This window comes from Typopeltis vanoorti, chromosome 6 (genome assembly GCF_054136105.1).
Source record: "Typopeltis vanoorti isolate ZY-2024b chromosome 6, IOZ_Tvanoo_1.0, whole genome shotgun sequence".
Lineage (NCBI taxonomy): Eukaryota > Metazoa > Arthropoda > Arachnida > Uropygi > Thelyphonidae > Typopeltis > Typopeltis vanoorti.
The window spans coordinates 104,731,639-104,754,907 of NC_143554.1; the positions used below are offsets into that span (position 1 = coordinate 104,731,639).

Consider the following 23,269-nt stretch of genomic DNA (forward strand, 5'->3'; position numbering starts at 1 on the left):
GAAGACTGTATTATAGAGACAACAGATTTACCATTGTATGAGTTGAATGATTGAATTTACCTGAGGAGTTAAAATGTTTGTGATATCTTAATTACTGATTTAAACTTAAGTGTAAAATTTGTGATTTTAAAATTAAATGTTTGTTTTTGTTTATCTAAAGTTGTATTTTGCCTGAATCTCTTTTACTGCACCATTCATAAAATATTCGAACCAAAGCAGGTAAATTAAGTAAGTTAAATATACTCGGCCAGTACATATAATAACAACATATAAAGGAAAGGTAGTTGAGAGTTGGTTTATCTTCATTTCTTGAACTAATTCAGATATAGAGTGGCGCAGTCTTTAAATATAAATTTTCTCTATATTTGAATTAGAAATCAACTTGCAACCTATCAACTAGTTAAGAACATCATAATAATAATCATGTCGCATCCAAAGTATAGATTGAGAAGAAGTAGGATCCAACACACAGAATAAATAAATTTTTCCAAAAATAGAAAATATAATACCAGAATTATAACAAAGGGATTAGCTCTAGCCTGAAGCAGGGTATTTTTTAACAGTGCAATGCACCATCATTCAATAGTTTTATAGCAGCCAGCAGATAGAGAAATAATAAGATTTGTATGAGTAAGGAATTAATGAGACTTAAGAGAAAATTAAGAGAGACAAATGAGTAAGTAAAGTAGAAAGGTAAAGGTATATATCAAAATTAACATATTTTTACATTGCCACAGCGGGTAGAATAATTGAAGATTAATTGGAGATTTAGTAAGATCTGATATAAGTAAATATAATCAAAAAAAAAAAAAAAAAATTAACAAAATCAACATAAATTAACACTGGAAAGCTACTTGGCCAGAATGTGTGAAAAAGAAAAATCTCATACCTTTTGCATACAACTGAATATCCCAATAGCATCAGATTAGCGCATGCAGTTGGCAAAGAAGGATTTGATGATTTTTCGTCTGCAGATATTGAAGAATTGATAGCTGACAAGGCTATTAGTGATGACGAAATAATAGAAGCTGTCCTTGAGAATCTCGATGAAAAAGAAAAAAGTGATGATGATGAAGAGATTCTACTCACTGCAGGATTAAGTAAAGAAGGGCTTCAAATGACTAGTAAAATTGCAAAGTCATTTTCTTACACATGATCCAAATATGAATGAGCTGAAAGTTTAAATGTGAACGTGTGGTGCGATATGAAGAATTATCTAGTCAAAATAGATTTCTACGATTAATTACAGAGTTTGTAGTAAAAAAAAAAAAAAATCAACCTTCAGAGTTACTGGAAATTAGTGCTGATTTAGTTCCTTTTAATGAAGAAAATGTTTTACCATTGCAGTATGAACAGGACAGCCAAAGTGTTTCAAGTGATGAAAGTGATTTAATTCCAGTCTCACACAAAAGATGCAGCTACTGTCAGAAAGTGACAGCAAATAAAACAAACTAATAACCATGTGCATGGGTGTATTCAGACCTTTTCGAATTTCTATTTTATTAGTGGCATTATTTTCTTTAAGAAAATAATGCCACTATTTTCTTTAAGAAAGATACATATGTATATACTTTAAATAAGTATTTAAAATAAAAAAAATATTCCATTAAAATTAAATAGTGTTTTATTCAGTGATTTTCGTGTTTTGTTTGAAAATAACTTATTGTTCATATCGGGTTTTCACATCTGGAACCATTCTTCTATTTTTTCATATGCATTGTATTCTTTTTTACACCATTTTTTCTAGAACCAATCTACCGTGTAAATGGAGAATGGGAGTGTACAAACATAACAAATCCCACTCTCAATGAGGCCATCCCACCATCACCCGTACTATAATATCTCCCCTCTCTCTTCAGTCTAACTGCTCCCCTGATATTGACTCTGATTGCCATTCATATCCATCACATCTCCACCTTTATACATTCCATCACTTTGGCTTGTAGTAATAACATCATCAACCTTGTATCCATCTTCCACCTTGTTGGATTCTGAATGAAGAGAAATTTAAATTATTAATATTCCTTTCAGAATCCAACATAATCCACCATTCCAAAGGCTATACTTGTAAATATTATTTTATGTAAATCTCTTGTTATAAATTATTATTCATGTAATTGCCTTGAGTTTATTTATTAAGTTTTATTAATTAATCTAAAATATGTGTTAGCAATAATAGAACTCTGTATTGAAATATCACTCTGTTTATTTCTGATTTAATGTTATGAGAAACTGTATATATAAATTTAATATGCCTTATGTGAAATATAATATTTTAGTTTTTATTTATTATTACCAGTGTGTAAAGGTATAATGTTATGCAATACTTCTGTTTTTATTTTATTTTGTTTGTTACTATGGAGATGGGCGAGAAATAGCTGGTGCGTGCGTGAATGGCAAGATATTGTATTGAACTGAGAGAAGGAATTTGACATAAACAAGAGCACGAGAAACATTTTGGTGGGAAAATAGAAGGGAGGTATATAAGCTAAGAGCAGAGAAAACCTGGGCTCTTTTCTTTAACAGGACTGACCATTCAGGAACACAGGAGCATTTTAGTATAGCACAGGCAGATGAGGAAAATACGTGGTAGCAGAAAGGAATGCAAAGGATTGCTGTAACTAGAACCTTAGTGCTGTAATTAAGCTATTAAATTACTGGGAAAGAACTGAGAATAATTCTAGAAGTTAAAGAATTACTGCATGTTCCATTAGTTTCATGGAACTTTAACAGAGTGCTGGATTAATCAAATAGTGTAAGGAAGGAATGAGCATTTTCCTTTATCCAAATACGTCCATCATTGAGAAGATTTATTCTAATTAGTGCTGCCACAGTGTGCTAAATAAATACAGTTATTAAGTGAGCCCATAGTGAAGTTGATGAGCAAAGGATTTACCCAGTAAGAACTGTCCATTTATGCGTTACGTCAGTGCAGAAATATATGTGTGATTCCTCCTGTTATTCCCCACATCAACTATAACTTTTTTCGCTGAAATCAGCCGGACTAAGAAGTATGAAAGTGAATACTTGTGAAACAGTTGTTGCCACCATTAATGTATTGAGACTTTGCTGACTGTGTGATAATAGTAAAAATTGTTATTAAGAGATGTTGTGATATTCAACTTTATTAGAAGTTAATTCAATGTTGTGAAAGCTGTAAGTTAGACAGCAGAATGTTCATAGATTGAATCTATAAGATGCAGTGACCAGTATGCTAAGATATTTATATTATTTTCTTGTCAGAGTTGAGCTTAAGTGTATATTATATGATCCTGAATTAAATGTTTTGTTTTATTGATTTTAAATTTGTGTTTGCCTGAATCTTGTTTATTGCACCGTTCATAAAATTATCAGACCCAGCGGGAGCCTTAAAATTAAGAGATAATTTAAGCCTGTATAAGAAATAAAGTTACTATAAAAAAATTAGTTATTGGTTGGTTCCACTATATTCCAGTAGACTAATCTAGATATAGAGTGGCGCAGTCTAAAAATATAAATTTCTCTATATTAAAATTAGTAATCAACCAGCAACTAATTACTTGTTTAAAAACTAAGTTAAAACAAGATGGCAGATCGAATACAAGGAAGAAGTACGGTCCAACAACCGTCCTTCCATAACCTGCTTCACAATCTTTCTCTGTCTGATCATTAGTTACATTAACTTCATCTTGATTCTGTGCTTTCTTGGCAAACAATACTTTTCTCTAAATGTTCAACACCAAACATATTTAAATTCGATTCATCAACCTTAAATCATTCCAACTTCCCTTTGAATTCACTCCACAGATTAACAAACTGAACACCCTTTGTCTCACACAACTCAGCCATCTTGCCATTCATTATCTCTGTCCTCCTCAATTATTATCATATCTGAGCAACATGTTGATCTCTTTCTCAAATATTAGACTTTACACCCCCACAACATCTTTCTGAAATTCCTATCCACATTTCATTTTTCATCATCTAAGTCATTTGCAAATACTCAACTTCCACTGATTTTGATGCATGTTCTTTCTTTCCATGCAAAGCATCAGCTATTTATTTCAATGTCCCACTTGGAAAACATGTTGTGTGTGTGTGTGTCATGTTATTCACCATACCTCTAATGATAGAATCCCATATAATACTATATAATTATCTTTGACCTTTTTTCATGTTACTAACCTCCTCCTCATTTATAAGCCAATCTCTTCTTTAGATATTCAATCTCATCTTCCAAATGTTTAATGCCACTCTTCCTTTTGATCAATTCGTGCTAAGCTCTTCCACTCTGTACCTTTTGCTATTATTACTAACACTTCTCACATATATACTTGTATATATGTGTGTGTGTGTGTGTGTGTGTGTGTATACAGGGTGTTCGGGATAAATTTGACAGTTTCGTAAGGAAAAAGAAAATCTTCTTTGTATCTATTAAATTTAATGAATTGACAAAAAAACATTACAGGCAGAGTTAATTACAATACTATCAACAAGATTTACTCAAAATAACCACCATTAGCATCGATCACAGCTTCAATTCTGCTTCGGAACCTCGAACAAGCTGATGCTACAGTCTCCCTGGGAAGGGCCGCAAAAACTGTTTTAATTTTATCCATTAACTGGGCTTTTGTATTACTGGAAGTGCGATTGGTGTCTTTTTCAACTGCGCCTCATACAAAATAATCCATGGGGTTAAGGTCTGGGGAGTTTGGAGGCCAAACATTTGGACTGGTGAAGTCGTAGAAATTTTCAGACAACCATTTTTGACTTTTCCCAGAGGTGTGGCAAGGGGCCGAATCCTGCTGCCATACATACGGCCTACCATTGGCTACCCTTGTTATCCAGGGCTTGACTACAGTTAGCAACTCCACGAACAAAGCCCGAATTCCAATGCCAGGGTTCTTCAACACCTGTTCCTGCAGATTTGCGAGGAATTCTGCTGTACGAACGCAATCAGATCGTCTGCTAGGGATCTTTCTTCTTGCTACATCCTCGTAGTCACCATTGCAAGTCTCTAGTTCATGCCTGATTGTTTTTACTGTATTCAGGGAGCATTGGGCAGCAGTCGTAATATCCTTATTTTGATGGCGGGCACGAATCATCATGATACAAGTTATTCTCTTCCATGATTCAGGTGGGTTCCAGCTATCCATCCTTTCTGACATCTTGTATATGAATGAAGAAGGGTCCAAACTTCTAAATGAAGAGAAGTGTGTGTTAATACATGTAACTTACGGAAAAATATAATTAATTATAAATATGTCAAATTTATCCCGAACACCCTGTATATATATATATATATATATATATATATATATATACAGGGTGTTCGGGATAAATTTGACATATTTATAATTAATTATATTTTTCCGTAAGTATATATATATATATATATATATATATATACAGGGTGTTCGGGATAAATTTGACATATTTATAATTAATTATATTTTTCCGTAAGTTACATGTATTAACACACACTTCTCTTCATTTAAAAGTTTGGACCCTTCTTCATTCATATACAAGATGTCAGAAAGGATGGATAGCTGGAACCCACCTGAATCATGGAAGAGAATAACTTGTATCATGATGATTCGTGCCCGCCATCAAAATAAGGATATTACGACTGCTGCCCAATGCTCCCTGAATACAGTAAAAACAATCAGGCATGAACTAGAGACTTGCAATGGTGACTACGAGGATGTAGCAAGAAGAAAGATCCCTAGCAGACGATCTGATTGCGTTCGTACAGCAGAATTCCTCGCAAATCTGCAGGAACAGGTGTTGAAGAACCCTGGCATTGGAATTCGGGCTTTGTTCGTGGAGTTGCTAACTGTAGTCAAGCCCTGGATAACAAGGGTAGCCAATGGTAGGCCGTATGTATGGCAGCAGGATTCGGCCCCTTGCCACACCTCTGGGAAAAGTCAAAAATGGTTGTCTGAAAATTTCTACGACTTCACCAGTCCAAATGTTTGGCCTCCAAACTCCCCAGACCTTAACCCCATGGATTATTTTGTATGGGGCGCAGTTGAAAAAGACACCAATCGCACTTCCAGTAATACAAAAGCCCAGTTAATGGATAAAATTAAAACAGTTTTTGCGGCCCTTCCCAGGGAGACTGTAGCATCAGCTTGTTCGAGGTTCCGAAGCAGAATTGAAGCTGTGATCGATGCTAATGGTGGTTATTTTGAGTAAATCTTGTTGATAGTATTGTAATTAACTTTGCCTGTAATGTTTTTTTGTCAATTCATTAAATTTAATAGATACAAAGAAGATTTTCTTTTTCCTTACGAAACTGTCAAATTTATCCCGAACACCCTGTATATATACACACTTTATATGTATACTTTCCTTCTTTTCCTTCAGCCTAAGAGTCCACAAATATTTTACTCTTTTTTGATGAATACATGAGCCAGTTCTCACAGCACATCTACTGAAAAAAATCCAGGAAAAAACTCAATCTTTGTGCCGAAGCTTTCCATGCCACTGATGTGCACTTCTTTATGGTAAAACAAGCAGCAAGCACATAAACAACAAACACCATAAATGAGCAAAATTAGTATAATAAACACCACTGAAGAATACTTGTATCCAGCATGTAAACAAATGAAGCACTATTATAAGGAATTAAAGCCATGCTACACAATTTAAAAGACTGTTTTTAGTACAATTACATTACAGTTAAAGATTAATTTCAATTAGAATTTTTGTCTCTGTATATAAAGACATCTCAAGAACAACTATAAAATGGAACACAATAAAATACAGTTAACAGTATGATTTTATAAAGTAGAATAAGGTAATAGTCAATTAATTCGTAATTAAAGTAAAATTAAATAATATAAAAATAATAAAAATAAATAAAAAGGGTTAGCTGATTGAAATCCAAGTCAATATTTGTTCCCTATGGGATCCATTTAATTTTAGAAGATGTGGTAATGTTTCACGGGTTTCTGTAAAAAGACCTTCTTTTATAAGGGATTTTCTCTTATGCAAGATTTTTATCTTATTCCCTAGGGTTCTGTGCTTAGTAAATAAAATAAAAAATAAATTTTAGCCTATTTTTTTCTACCCACTACCAGGTGAAGGCCTCTCCCATTGTGGGAGATTTTGGGTCTACTGCTCCCATGGTGACCAAGTCCATATTGGGAGAGGATATAACAAACATCCATGCCTAAGTGGGATTCGAACCCACAGCCTGTTGGCTTGGAAGCGGATAAGCTAACCACTCGGCCAGCCAGGCCGGTTGGGCTTAGTAGAGATGACATATTCAGCAATATTCAGACATATTCAGTCAGATTGCTCCTATTCAAGATACTTGATATAAGATTTATGTTCCGCATGGCAGACAAAGGCAGATCTTCAAGACTGTCAAAATAACATAGGCCACAAGATTAAGGGATATGGTAGCTGCCTGTGGAAGAAGCTTGTCTTTTAGCAAAAAGAGAAAAATTGAGATTTTCCTAACATGACAAAATGCCATAGATGTAGAGAGGCTTTAAAATTTTTTGCAACATGTTCAAATAATGTTTTAATGTAGTGAAGTGGAATACAAGTAAGTTCTTGAACAGAAGAAGCAGGAATCCTATAGCTGTTAAGAGCTTTGTTAAAAGGCTTCACTAAAACAATTTAAGAAGAAGGTTTGATTTGATGTGTGCAATTTTATGTATAGAGTCATCTGTTGAACATTAAGCATGGATAAAATGTATTAAAATCTTAATAGTCCCAATTTTTTAAGGATGGTGCTACTTTGCATGAATATTATGGTCTAAGCAAATTTTCTTCCAAAACTATGAGAAATGAAAACTGCATCTGGATGACAAAGAATTAGCAGTTCCAAAAAAGCAAACTGGTTGTGTTCTTCTTTTTCTCAAGTGAATGATAAAAAAAAGTGACAAAATAAATACAGTTCATCCCAGAGTTCTTTTTTCTAAATACAATTCTGGGATGAACTGTATTTATTTTGAATACACAATTGTCTAGATAAAATGAACCATTTGAAAGTGCAAAGATATCAACAAGATATCTGTACCAAAGCATAGGTTTGGGAGAAATACTGCTGAGGTGAAGTTGTTCGAAGCATTCCATAAATGAATTAGCATGTGAAAGAGAACTTCCCATTGCTATACTTTTAATCTGTTGGTACAATTTATTCTGAATGTAAATTATCCAGAGTAATAACAAAATAAAAAACTTAACAATATCAGAAGGAAAATCTTACTCGAGACAAATCACTAGTAACCTACCTTCTTTTTAATTCAACTCTGCCATATACTACTCTCTGATGTCTATCATCAACTAATTCTTATCCATGTCACCAGCTTTGTGTCCATCCCTATGAGCTACAATTCATATAATATGATCTCATGCAGTATCCTGTCAAAGCTGTAGCCATGCCCAGTTCAACTGTCACTTTATTGTAGATAGTGAATAAATTACTAAGACCTACCCTTTACAAAGATAGGGTGTCTCCTACAGAGCATCATATTCCTATTCATCCATTTCTGGATTCTGGTATTAACAAGTTTCTCAACACCTTACTGCCACTCCTAAGATACTAATTGTGCTATAATTTGCTACTTCAGTTCTTTATGTAACAGGACTATCTTTGCCTCTTTCCACTTCCTTGGAAGGATCTGATGATATAACTAAAACAGCCTAGTTAGGAGTATACTGCAATTTTTCTTGAACTTGCCCATAATATAACAGCTGGTATTTCATTCAATTCTATGACTGTAATCATAATGATCTTAATATCCTACACACTTCAAGTTCACTTTACTCCATTCTCATATCTATCCCCGTTACATCAGTCGCTGCATTATCTCCATATGGATGATACACTTGAAAAGTACATACTAACTAATTCAACTATTTCTTCTGCTTCTGTCACTTGCAACCAGCATCCATTATTTTTTCATATTCTTCCCTTTCATTTCAGACAAATTATGGAGACTAGAACCATGTTAGAATTAATTACTTTAATTTCCTAATGTTTCGACCTTTATATTAAGGTCATCATCTGGAGTATATATATACATATATACAGAGACAAACTATATTGCATTTAAAACAGTATGCCAAAGAGACAATGAACTGCTCAATCGTTATTTTACTGGCCTGACCTCTAGTGGAGAAAAAAAACTACATCAAAGCTATATTCTATTTATATCATCAAAGAGCAAATTCATATAGATAGTTTTATTACTGCAAAAGTGCTGTCCTAATTTAACATGAGAGTTGTTATATTAGAGAGATTGTCAAGACACTGGAACACTTATAGAAAAAATAATAATAAATAAAATAAATAATCCGATTTGACGTTCATAGACATCATATGGTCACTCCTGTACCTCACCGAGTTTTGGGAGTGAAATCTTCTGCTATTAATAAGTGGTAGGGTCACAGATTCCTTTTCCATACAGTGTTACTAAGACAATCACAAACATCCATGCCCATGGCAAGATTCAAACCCACAGCCTCTTGGCTGGAGAGCAGATACAGTAACCACTTGGCACCAGGGCTAGCATTACTTGACACTTAAAATACACTTGAATTATTACTTACTATCTTTCTTACTTACACTTGAATTACTTATAGTCCTATTTATAATTAACTCTTAGACAAAAAGGTTATGTGGGTAGAATTCCATATTCTATCATATTCACATATTATTCTTCACATTATTATTCACATATTATAAACACATATCATATGCACATATTCAGTCAACTGACTGGAAAGGCACCTGTTGTTTACATCACACCAAAGGTATGAATGTAAATTTAAGGAGGTCTGTGAAATTCTTATCAACCACCCATATCTTAACAATAATGATGATCTTAAAATACCAAGAATATGCAGGGTACATATTCTACCCACATAACCTTTTTGTCTAAGAGTTAATTATAAATAGGACTGTAAGTAATTCATATAAAACTATCTATATGAATTTGTTCTATGATGATGTTATAAACAGAATATAGCTTTAATGTAATTTTTTCTAAACTAGAGGTCAGGCCAGTAGAATAACGGTTGATCAAATTATTATCTCTTTAGCATACTGTTCGAAATGTAATATAGCTTGTCTTTGTGTATATATATGTGTATGCTCCAGATGATGACCTTAATATGAAGGTCAAAATGTCAGTAATTAAAGTAATTAATTCCAACATGGTTGTAGTCTCCATAGTTTGTCTAAACAAATGCTGATCACTGTGTAACACTAAAGGAAAACATTCTTCCCTTTACTTACTATGTGGCAAAAGAACTCTCTCTCTCTGGAATTTCATTTGACCTGCTAGTTGCATACTCATGATCATTTCCCAGGCACTACTTAAATTCGTCCCTTGCAGTTTTTCATGTCATGATGTGTTGAGCTACAGCCTGGAGCAGTAGTTCAACACATGATCAATTTCCTGATATGTTTTATCAAAGTGCCACCATTTGATGATTGTATTAATTGTATACTAAGGGAGTATACATTTAAGTTCACATCATTATTAATGTTCTGTCAACAATTTCCCTCTAAATTATTCTATCACTAGTCAACACTCCAATACTGTCAGATCTTATATTTCTGGCTTCTTGCACACTTTTTGTTACATCACTCCAACTAGATCTTGGTCTTCTGCTGGGTCTTTTCCTGCCATCTTAGCATCAAACATTCATTTTACTTTCCTTTCCAATTCTGTTTATATGACCACCACACCTTAGACTACCTCCACTAACACATTCCTGAATGCTAAGAATGTAAAGTTTCCTCCTAATATCTTCATTCTTTTAAATACAATTCTGCCACAGATACTATCTGTTTGTTCCCATAATTTTTCTTAGAACTCTTATCTGTTCTCCAGGCTTTTATCAACCATTTCATTTCTAACCCAACTTTTTAAGCAACAACTGTTCCAACAAAAACTGCCAGGTCAGGCACATCAAATCTCTCCATTTTTTCTATCCTCCCAAATTCTTCCTTCATGAATACTGCATTAATTCAGGTTTCCTTTTTTTAAGATCTTCTCTTATCTGGTCTCTTCATTTTTTTCACTGTCTTTCTCAGGGTCTGTGTCCCTCAAATTTCATTTAATAAATTCTACTTCTTCTTGGTAAATTCTAAATTCATTCTGATTATCTGGAATTCGACTATCAGACAAGGCCTTCTGAATTATGTAAAACATTTATACCACCATATTTGAGCATTTTTAATAGAATCAAACTCTGTCTGTATTAACATACAGAAATAATAATATTTTTTTCTACTTTGAGTATTCATATATGTACTTTTGACTCATTTCTCTTGAATATTTTATACGTCTGTTCTGTCAAAGGCTGCTTCATTTAAGTTTTTCAGAGCAGTTATTACAGATATCAGAATATCTTTAGTTTCAGTTTTTATGCAAGTTTATCATCCCTGATTTTTTCACTGTACTCTGTTTCTAAGCTTTTCAAAAGGCTATTAAGAATATTAGGAAGGCTACCTTCATAATATTTATCTTCTATATTCTTACTATTCTTTAGCTAATTTTATACACAGCTTAACTGTTATATTTTTTTCTGCATTCTCTTAGAGCAACTCGGAACTTGTTGATATTCTTTCTTCTTTTTCCAGGATTGCGCTATAATTTCCTGCATCCACTATGGAATTCTGATTTTTCTAAATCCAGTGTGAAGTTATCACTGTCAACAATAATACAGGCCATAAGATTTATACACTTAAACCTCTTTTTATGCGATTTTTTTACGCAATTTTTATTCACTTTTACGCGACCAACCTAAAGTCTAAGCTAGGAAAAAATCTGTAATTCAAGAAAATTCTGAGAATTTTGTAGAATTGCATTCTTGTTTCAATTAAGAAAATTCTAAATTCTTATGAATTTCATTTATTGGGAATTCCCCGAATTACATAACTGACTGCGCATAAAAAAGCAGTTCTTAGCAGTTTGAATTTGGTGTTTGAGTAGACAACACAGTTACCGCATTTTTTGCATTTGCATTTGAAATTAAAATAAAAACCGTGTTATAAAATTAATAATTTGCCAAGAAATAATAAATGGTAAGCTATATGTAATTTTCAAACTTTAATTTCATTAACCGAAGATTTTAATGTTGCCGATAACCAAAAAAAAAAGGAAAGCCATTTCCTTGGGTATAAAAATTCAAATTTTAGATCGTCTTCAAACTGGGAAAGGTGCGACGGCTGTGGATAAGCATTTTGGAGTCCGTGAATCAACTGTCAGATCTATAAAGAAAAATGAAGAGGCTATTAGAAAAGCGGTATGTTCTGGTACAAAATCGAGTGCAAAATTATCATCATACACAAGAGATGTTGTTCTAGAAAAGGCCGAAAAAGCTTTAGTGATGTGAATAGAAGATAATGTAAAAAAAAGAATGCCAGTTGAGAGAAATTTCATCAGCAATCAGAACTGAGATTTTATGAACAGATTTAAAAAACTGCAGCCAGATACTTCATCTCAATCGAGGAAAAAAATATGAATTTCATGCAAGCAATGGTTGGCTGGCTAAGTTCATTAAAACACATGCTCTTCATAATATAAAAATTGAACGTGAAACGGATTCTGCTGATGAAACAGCTGGTAAAGCTGTTTCATCAGCAGAAGGTAAAGGTAAAGCATTTCCACAAAAACTTGCTAAAATAATTGAAGATGGATGTTACACTTGTGAACAAGTTTGGAATATGGATGAAACTGGCCTTTTCTGGAAAAAAATGCCAAACAGAACTTGCATATCAAAAATGCAAAAAAACTGTTGGTGGGTTCAAAGCAGCAAAGGATCGCATAACACTCCTATTTTGTTTGAACGCTTTAGGAGATCGGATGTTAAAACCACTGTTCATAAATCGACCATTAAAACCACTGGCAACGAAAGGCATAGATTTTCAAAAATTGCCAGTTCACTGGATGGCCAACAAAAAAAGCTTAGGTTACCATTGATATTTTCACTGAATGGTTCCACAAACATTTTGTGCCAGAAGTTAGACGCTATTTGAACGACAAGGGTCTCGAATTTAAAGTGCTTTTGATTCTTGATAATGCACCCGGACATCTTGCCATAGAACACCCAAATGTGCAATTTTTTTTTTCTGCCGCCCAATACCACATCATTGAACCTCTAGATCAGGGTATAACTGTGACTTTTAAAACATATTATGTCAGACGAACATTTCAGTACGTTTTGAACAAGCTAAATGATGATGAAACACTGTCAGTTATGGATGTGTGGAAAAAAGTTTTCAATTATGGACTGTATTGATCAGGTTCGATTATCGTTATCTGAATTGAGACCAGAAACTATGAATGCATGCTGGAAAACTATTTGGCCCGCATGTGTTAAAGAGAATGCTCCTGTTCCCTTCAATCATACTATAAATCAATATAAAGTTTGGCATGTGAAATTGGCAGAGAAGGATTCAATGATCTTACGTCAGCAGATATCGAAGAATTGTTAATTGATAAACCTCTTAGTGAAGACGAAATAGTGGAGATTGTTTCTGAGACTCCTGAAAGCAAAGAAGTTAATGATGATGATCAAGATAATCCTACTTTTACTGCTGATATTATTAAAAGTCTTAAACTGGCCAGTAATTTAGGCAATTATTTTGCCCGACATGATCCAAATGAAGAACGTGCTGGGACGTTTTCACATGAGCTTAAGTTGTTAATGTCTTCATACAGAGAATTATATAGCGACTTATCTAAAGCATCAACAAAGCAATTAATAACTGAGTTCATTCCTAAAACTAGTGAAACAACCAGTGGTATACTTTTGTTCAAGACATGACAAGAAGAATTCCACAAGTCGATAATGATAATACCATATCTAGTAGTTCTAGTGATATTACAGTCTAACGAAAACGAAAGCTTTCACGTTTATTGTCAAAAACTGATAGCAAATAACATACTTTTTTTTATAGAATCCTTAGCAAACAACTGAAATGAATTTTTTTTTTTAAAGTTATTAAAATTCATTATATGTATATGTGTTCTCCATGAAATGTAAATAAAAATCTTATGATCCTAATGAATTTAATGTTTGTTTGTTTTTTCATTATTTTGCTTATATTTCAGGTTTGGAATCAATCTTCACTTTTTCTATGGAGTCAGTAGTTCTTTTTACACGAATTCTATTCACACGTAATTTTTAGGAACATATCTATTGCGTAAAAAGAGGTTTAGGTGTAGTACATAAGACTTTTTTTTTCTTGTACCCCTCTCCACGTGAATCTGTGCACGTTTTTATGTTGAAACTGAATGTTAGCAATGAGTAGTCTAACACTCATCAGTAACCTGTGTCCTGAATAATAATCAAGTAGGAACTTACCATTATTATTGGCTTTGTCCTTTCCTCCAATTTTTCAAAAACATTTCTATGTCTGAATTTATATCCTATCCTGTCTGTTTAGATCCAACAAGGGCCCACTATTCCATTTTTCTTTTTTATTATTCTTATTATCAGCAGACCTCCATGGAATCAAGAGACTCATGAGACTCATCAAGAGAGGTCACAGTCTGACATGCACAGATCATCATGCTGTGACTTAAATGCATTCAACGGTCTCTGCACTCCCCACATTCACAGGCAATGAATTCCAATCACCTACCACTCTCCATGCAAAAAATCTACTCCTCATCCCCTTGCTCACACTTGCCTTATACAGCTTCCAGAGATAGCCTCTCATTTTCCCTCTGTCTCCAGCTCCATGTTAATCTGTTAATTACCCTTATCAACTTATACATCTCAATCATTTCTCCACTCTTCCTTCTATCACTCGGCTCTGTAATTTGGATTCTCTCAATCTTTCCTCATATTCCACATTCTAGACACTGGAAACTGATAGTCAATAACTTCTGAATCCTCTCAAACAACTCATCATCCTTTTGAAAACCAGGTGACCAAATCTGTACATAGTAATCCATCTGCAACCTGATCAAAACAATCTACAATAGAATCATAACAGCCTTACTTCTACATTTAGTGTGCTCTGCATTATTCCCATAATCCACTGTGTTGTCCTCACAATTTTAGCAAAATATCCAAAACATTTGAAGTCCCTATCCACAATCACTGCAGAGAACACTAATATATGTAGAAGTAAGGCTGTTAAAAAGTCTCATGGCCTTTTTGACATCAAGTTTACTCAATTCCTCATATATATCTCCTGCTCACTGACAATCATTGGTTCTTCACTCATTCCCTTGCTCTTAAGTTCTGCATTAGGTTACAATCACAAGGATAGAATACTTTAATGAACTGCTCATTTAACATTTCTACTATATCCTCCTCCATATTTATCATTCTCTCATTATCATTGACCAACATCTCCACCCCTCCATAATCAAACTTCCTTTTACTGGCCACAAATCAAAAAAAAAAAAAAAAACCCTAGGATTTCTTTTAGCATTATTTGCTAACTGCTGCTCATACTGCACTTTTGCTACCCTTCCAAGCAAGTACCTTCCTAAGCTTGCTCTTTGTACTCTTCATGTGAGGAGTACTTCTTTGTACTTCCACAATGCCTTTTTTCTTCCAGAGTGCATGCTTCATCTCTTCAGTCATTCACTTTACACCAATCTCATTTAATCTCCTGACCTTTGGAATACACTCAGTCATTGCCTTTGCCAGATACTTCCTGATAGAGACCATGCAGAACTGATTTCCATCCCATCCAATTTCTCATTCCATGATATTACTGAAAGCCACCTCCCGAGTTTGTTATAATCAACTACCTTATAGTTCCACATATAACCCTTTCTCACAAAAGTCTGATATGAAAAAAAAAAAAAAAGTCAAGAATTCATTCTCTTTGGTTCCTAATGCTGTCTGTTCATTCCAGTCTATATTACCATAATTGAAATTGCCCATAATGATCACCCTTTTCTTATTAGTCAGACCAATTTGCCTAAACATTTCCTTTTCACTGCATTCCACATTGTACCATTTCCTTTTCACTGCATTCACACCAAACTGTTTCAAAATCATTATCAGTATTTGTTCCTTGCATTTTAGATGGGTACAACTCCTCTGCCATCATCAATAACATTCCTCCTCCCTTTTTGCCTTGCCTATCTGCCTGAAAGACTACATATCCATCCATCTCTATTCCTGTAAGAATGTCACCCTCATTCAATCATGTTTCATTTGTACCCATAATTTTTGAGCGAATGATATGATTCCCCCCCCCATCCATTCCTCTCTATCATCACTGATATTACACCTCTCCCCAGATCTAAACGTCAACCCCACATTCTTGACTATCTTAATCCTTTCTTGTACACTTCTACTCCTGCAACCATCATCTAACTTTTCATACAGTGTCTCCCTGCCCACTGTGATTCTGCCCATTTTCCTGTCCGTCTTGTGCTCCTTTTCTCTTCCTCTCACACACATTCTTTTCACCTGTGCCTCTCAAATCTCTATTCATACACTCTCCTACCTTACTTTCTTGTTCTTCCACAACATCTCTTGCTTCCTCTTCTATTCACTTCAGTCATTATTTTCTCTTGTAGCAATAGTTTCTCCAACTGACTCACACCAAATCCATTTAAATGTAGCCCATCCCTTTTATACAGCTCTATCCATCCCACAGATTCGTCCCATGCATTCACAAAATGAACTCCTTTCAATACACAACGCTGCTAGCAATCCATTCATAATTTTTGTTCACTTTCTCAGCTCATCATTCTCATACCTGGGCAACATGCAAATGTGTCAGATGCCTTCTCTAATGACTTGAAAATTTTCTCTCCTTCCTTAGGAGACCATTCTACAGGACCTTAGGCACAAGTAAGTTTTATTATCTTTAATTTATATTTTAAATTTATATTAGTAAATTTATATTTTATGACGTGTTGAATTCTACTGGAACTTCTTCCTTTCTCTGCCCATCCTATGTTTATTATTTATCATGATCTCACCTGTTTTAGCCATTTTCATCTATGTAATTTCAATTGGGTTTCAAGTGTGGTACTTCTCTGATTCTTCTACCAATTTGAATTCTTTTCAGTTGACACCACTTATGTTGGTGGTGTGTCTAACTTCAATTCTGTTCACAATGACTTTTCACTGTCAGCTATTGCTACAAACAAAACAGTGGGAGACTTGTTTAATTGATTAATGGCCTAGCCATTGTTCCTGATGTTTTACTGTACATGCATTGCAATATCCCTTTAACTGTAAAGATACTCTTGCATCTTTCAATGAGTGTCCCATTCAGTTTTGAGACCCAAGTAACTGCATTCAGCATTCTTTGATATTTCTCATTTTCTCACATTCACTCACCTAAGGTAAGGATACTTGCAAATATGCTCAGATGTCCCCCCAACCACACACACACACACACACACACACACACTAAACAAAATATTCTCCAAACACCTAATTCCGAATTCAATCGAGTGAAATGCATCACTCATATACAAGTCATTTCATCCATCAAATTTCAAACATAAAAAGTGCACACAAATTCCTCTTACACTACCTATGAACTGATTCATTTAAAATCATACATGTTCTTCTCACTTCATTCATATCATACCTTGGCGACACACAACTTAACACTCTCTCTCTCCCTTCTTTTCACTTCTTCCAGTAGCTATTTCATATCCGATCACATTCCATACTTTCACCTTTTAAATCATTCATTCCAACCAAAATTATTAATTCTTTCACTTTACCTCTTTACATTCTAATACATCACTAATATCTTTGTTCTTAATGCCAGGAAATCACTATCAGTGACAATAACTATTGTACTCATCAAGCATACTCTTAATTATGCAATAAATGTAAAATATTGTCTCAATATTCCCTTTTCAGTTCATTAACATTCTCTTACTCCTCCCTCTCACATCTCCTTTCCTGCTATTCTCTGCTGTATTATATACTTCTCTCGTTAAAGCAACCTCACTGATCTCTTCTTTTTTCACTTCTCCTATTATTTTTCTTTCCAACTCACATTTACTTCATTTGCCTTTCTATATTTTTCTCTTTATGATTATTTCATAAAATGCACTACACTGTTATCCTGCATTTGATATAAACACTTCTGATACTCACTATTGATATAAACACTTTTGATACTCACTATTGATATAAACACTTCTGATACTCACTATTGATATAAACACTTTTGATAAAAACACTTCTAATATTCACTTTTTGCAGCACTTCCAACACATCTTACCATTTTTGCTTATCACACGCAAACCAACTTTACTTCTTTGCATTCTAATAGCATCAGTAATATCTTTGTTCTTCATGCCAGGAAATCACAATCACATATACTCTATATTTTTTTTCTTCACCCTTATTTCATAATTACTACACTGTTAACTTGATTCTGATACTCACTTATGCGACACTTCTGACACACCCCACCATTCTTGCTTATCACATACAAATTTTTAACAGTAAATAAATGCATTAAACAAAATGCATCTTCCAATGCCTCTCATACTGAATTTCCTCAATAATGACATTTTGGCCATCATGCTATTTCTCTCATTAAAGCAACCTCACTTGTCACTTTTTTCAGTTCTTCTGAGTTATTTTTCTTCTAACTCACACTTGAGTTACTTTATACTTCATTCCTATCACATTTTTGCACCTTTTCTCAAAAGCATTCACTACACAATTATCTTGCTTTTGATACAAATATTTCTAACACTCACTTTTTAACAAATGTCTAACATGCCCCCACCATTTTTGCTTAACACACACACAAACAACTCACTTTCAATTTAAAAAAAAATTGAACATACAGTCAACTCAAAAAAACACTTAATATTCAATTATGACTATATAACTGTAAATTCTAACTTAAATTATACAGTAATCAAGTTAGAAATCAAAAGATAGCTTTTTTTTTTTTTTTTTTTTAATCAGACATGTTACAACAATCGTCTTTCATGTGTCACCAAACAACTCCAATAATAAGAACATAAGATTCAGAAAACAAAATGAATAAGTAATAAACAGACCTTTGTCTCCAACTGTCTTGCCCACAAAATGTTACCTATAACTTCTGGCATATTTGATAGCTGCAATGTGGAATGTTCCTTTCTGCCTTCTAAGCAAAGTGCAAATTCTCTTTTTACAGTTTTCACATATTCTGATAACTGACTAAGGAGCAATTCTCTGTGAAAGACACATAATTAAGTCAATGACGCAAAATGATTTAAATGTATAAGAAAAGTTTTAACAATCCATATCAAAATTTTAAATCTATTTGTCTATTAGTATTTATTAAATCTATTAAATTTATTAAATCTATTAGTATTTATGAATATGTCTATTCATAAATACTAAGTCAACACAAAGCACATATCAAGCTTTAAGAGAATCTTATAAAGTGACATAATTTAATACATCATGAAAATTATGGAAACTACCGTGTTAGAGTATACTTATACCATACCATAGTATACTTAACATGAACTAATTTACTGACTAGTAGCAAGTAAACCCTCCCAGTAATTCAACCACTTCATTTTTTGTTCTTTCTTAACATGTTAAAAGATGAACAGAGTGAATATGCTGGAGAATTTTATCTTCCTCTTATGTATTACTCAATGGCATCAGAAGTAAAGTAAACATGTCTTATAGACATTTAGTTAATGCCATGATAGGACAGTTAATTCAATATGCATAGTCCACTATGTCTTGCAATTATATCTATCCTCAGGAGGCAGGTTTGTCTGTAAGCAAGATGCAAAAAACCGGACTTCCCAGAAAAGGAAAACCTTCCATCTCTACATTAAATCTGATAACTCACCTTCAGCTGTCTGAAAAGTCAATGAGAAGTTATTTTCATCTAGATGAGATTTGAAACCAAGTTTTTCAAACCAAAAGATGTCAATATCAATTGAGCTAAGGAAGTTCAGTGGAGAATTTGTGACTAATAAATGTAACAGGAGAAAATCTATCCTTCTCTCTCTCTCTCTCTCTTTTCTATTAAAAATGCTTATTCGTTTAGAATCAACTTTAGAAATATGTCAGTATTTCTGATGTTCCAGTTCTATGCTACTTAACTCTAAATCCATATACAACAACTAATGTTTATATGGCCAATCATATGATTAAAAATCAATTCCAGAAATCACTGCAAGAGAAGCAACTATAAATAGCAGCTGGTAACAACTGCTGTTATGACACAATATGGTTCTTAAATACAACATCTGACGAGACTAATTGTTTGAGATAATCTAATCAACATAACATCTTTGGTGTGTGTGTGTGTGTGCAACCGCACACGCATGCACAGCTAATGTTTTCTCTTTCTTTTCTCTATGATAATATTTTTTTTCTATGAATTATTTTTCATGGATTTTCAAGAATTAAATTACGTTCTTAAAAAAATTATTTTTATTACCTTTTTTATGTGCATACATAAAAAAGACCTCACTTATATTTCTGCATTAAGCTGTAACAAAAACAGCTTAATGCAGAAATATAAGTGAGATATATGAAATAAAGAAATATATGTGTTTTTATTGCACTGCAATGCAAAGACCTTGTCTTTTATATCTTTACTGTTCAATGAGTTGTTTGCTTTTTGTTGCATTAATGTTAATTAAGTACGTTTTTTATATACAGTAGTTCAGATTCTGGTGAACATAACATTTAGCTCCCAAACAGCTGAATTTCAAAATACTACTAATATTCTAAATTTTAAGTTTCTCAATTCTGCAATAGCTCACATATGTAAAATAATCACTTCCCTCTCCCCCTCTCTTCTCATGTTGTCTACTTATTTGTGACTAAAACTCATAATCTATTGCCTATATTTTTGCCTCCACATCTGCCTCTTAAAAAACCAGGTGTCTAAAAAATTAGCCATAGTTGTGGTCAAAGACACTGAGAATGAAAGAATACACAAATCAGGGGTGGCAGAACATGCAACAGAAACAAAATATCAAGTGGTATCTTTTTCTTCTTCTTCTGCAGCTTGTCCCACGTAAGCAGGGTTGTTGTTTTTGGTGAGACCCCTCCACATCCACCTGTCTTGGGTTGAAAACACATCCAAGTTCTTCATCCTCAAGTAATCTTCTATAAGCTCCCTCCATCTCTTCTTTGGCCACCCACGCTTCCTCCTCTCCTGCATATCTATCTGCATTACCTTTCTTCCCACATATTCATCTTCCCTCCTCATCACATAACCAAATCATCTCAACCTTGCCTCCTGTATCTTCGCTCCTAAGTTTGCAACTTTCACCGTTCCCCCCTCAGTCATTTCTCATACGATCCTTTCTGGTCACATCCACTTAAACATTCTCATCTCTGCTACTTCCATCCTGCTGATGTTATTTTTCCTCAGGGCCAGTTTCCATAGCATAAGTCATAGCTGGTCCCACTACTGTCCTATAGATTTTGCCTTTCAAATTGATCGGCACACCCTCTTATCGCATAGCACTCCAGCCATCTCTCTCTCACTCCAGTTCCTCCATCCCGCTTGTATCCAGCATCCCACTTCCTTCTCAGCCTCTCCATCCTCTTCCACTGTTGAACCTAAGTATTTAAAGTCCGTCACCTTCCTGATGGCATTTCCTTCCAGCTCCAGATCTGTCTCCTGGCAGCCATCCACTTTGCAACACATATACTCTGTTTTACTTCTGCTCAGTCTCATACCCCTCTCTTCCAGTACTTTTCCCATCTTTTTAGTTTAGCTGCCACTTCTTCTGTTGAATCTGCACACAGCAAGATGCCATCTGCATACAATATGGTCCAAGGCGCGTCTTCTCTCACCTCCTCCGTTACCACCTCCATCACAATATTAAACAGGAAACGACTTAATGCTGACCCTTGATGAAAGCCAACTGTCACTTGAAAACTTTCTGTCTGTCCCAGGCAGGTCCGAACTCTTGTCTTCACATTTCTGCACATCTCCTGCACCAACCTGACATATGGCATGTAACAAACAAAAACGCTCCATGTAAATTACCGTTTTACTCAAGAGCAGTCAAAGAATCAGCTGAAATGATGAAGCATCCTCTACAGAGCAACAAAAAACAAGGGTTAATTTTGCATCAAATTTAGGTTTCATTAATTCATCACACTCATATCTACCAGTAGTGTATATATAGAGTAACCCATGAACCAACAGCCAGTGCAATAGCACATGCAGGCTTTCCATAGTTTAATCATGATCAAATATTTTTCACTAGAGCTGTTAACTGTTATTATCTGTTTTCTAGTTCTTTTATTTATTCATGTGATTATCATGATAAAGTGAAACAAAAGAATTTCACAAAACCAGTCAAGAAAATACAAAAGAGTTTCTATTTTATGTCTTTTTTGTGCATTAATAGAGGAAAATATTTTCCTTAAAGGTCCTATACTCCACAGAAGCTTATGCAAAAAAAAAAAAAAAAAAGATGGTACAATGATGATACTGTTATGTCCCTATCTTACGATTTTGTTTGTCTTACAAACTGCCTTCATCTATATTCTCCTAACTTCTACTTTCAAGACATCACCAAAATTTCTACCAATATCTGAGCTATTGTTCCCCATAGTATCCCTAGTATTTGTATTTTAACTGCGCCCTTTGGGATATTTAGTTGAAGATATTGTATACATAAACAGAGAAAAGGAACTCAAATATCTGAAAGTGTAACTATTGCAGTCATGACACTATTCCTTGTTACTCAACATTAATTCCTTAAACTTCCCGTTTCTTAACATTAATTTCCCACGTGGTTAGGCTCGAATGTTTCTAAGCAGTGCATTGGATTAGCAATATCAGACAACTTTTTTTTTATCATTAAACAAAAGGTTTATTATTTCTCTAAACATGGTACATATCAAAATACTCAACTAAATTACTTACACACTAAAATTAGCTTAATACAAGTAGTTGGGCTATGATTCGACAAAAGTTACTACGATCATGCCGCCACAAAATTTCATACAAACATGAATTCACTTAACATGGAAAAATTAGATCACCACACATTATTAGATTATTCAACTTCAAGTACACTAAGTAACTTCTCTACACACCACACCAGGCATTCAAATTCCTCAGGCTACTTGATTACTCAATTTACACTAATCAAACTCAATATTAACAAAACCATTTACTTCATTAACACACAACTATGTCATTAACTTTCCTTTTACAATGTGGTAGGCACTCAAGATTCTTAGGATAATTAATCATTCACAAATTATCAACACTAGCTAGCTTACTTTTAACACTTTCTATCAAATTCTAAAGTCCTATTATAATTTCTCCCTAATCACTTTAACAGTTCCGTATTATGACAATGGT

The 23,269-nt window shown here is 33.9% G+C and overlaps 1 protein-coding gene across 1 annotated transcript in view; it reads right to left on the reverse strand.

Moving 5' to 3' along the window:
- btv (dynein cytoplasmic heavy chain beethoven) overlaps positions 1-23,269 on the reverse strand; it is a 1,245,321-nt gene that overhangs the window by 1,102,282 nt on the left and 119,770 nt on the right. The window contains exon 8 of the mRNA XM_090394552.1: positions 18,978-19,134. Within this exon, the coding sequence (XP_090250678.1) occupies positions 18,978-19,134 (157 nt within the window). The remainder of the gene's footprint in view (positions 1-18,977; positions 19,135-23,269) is intronic.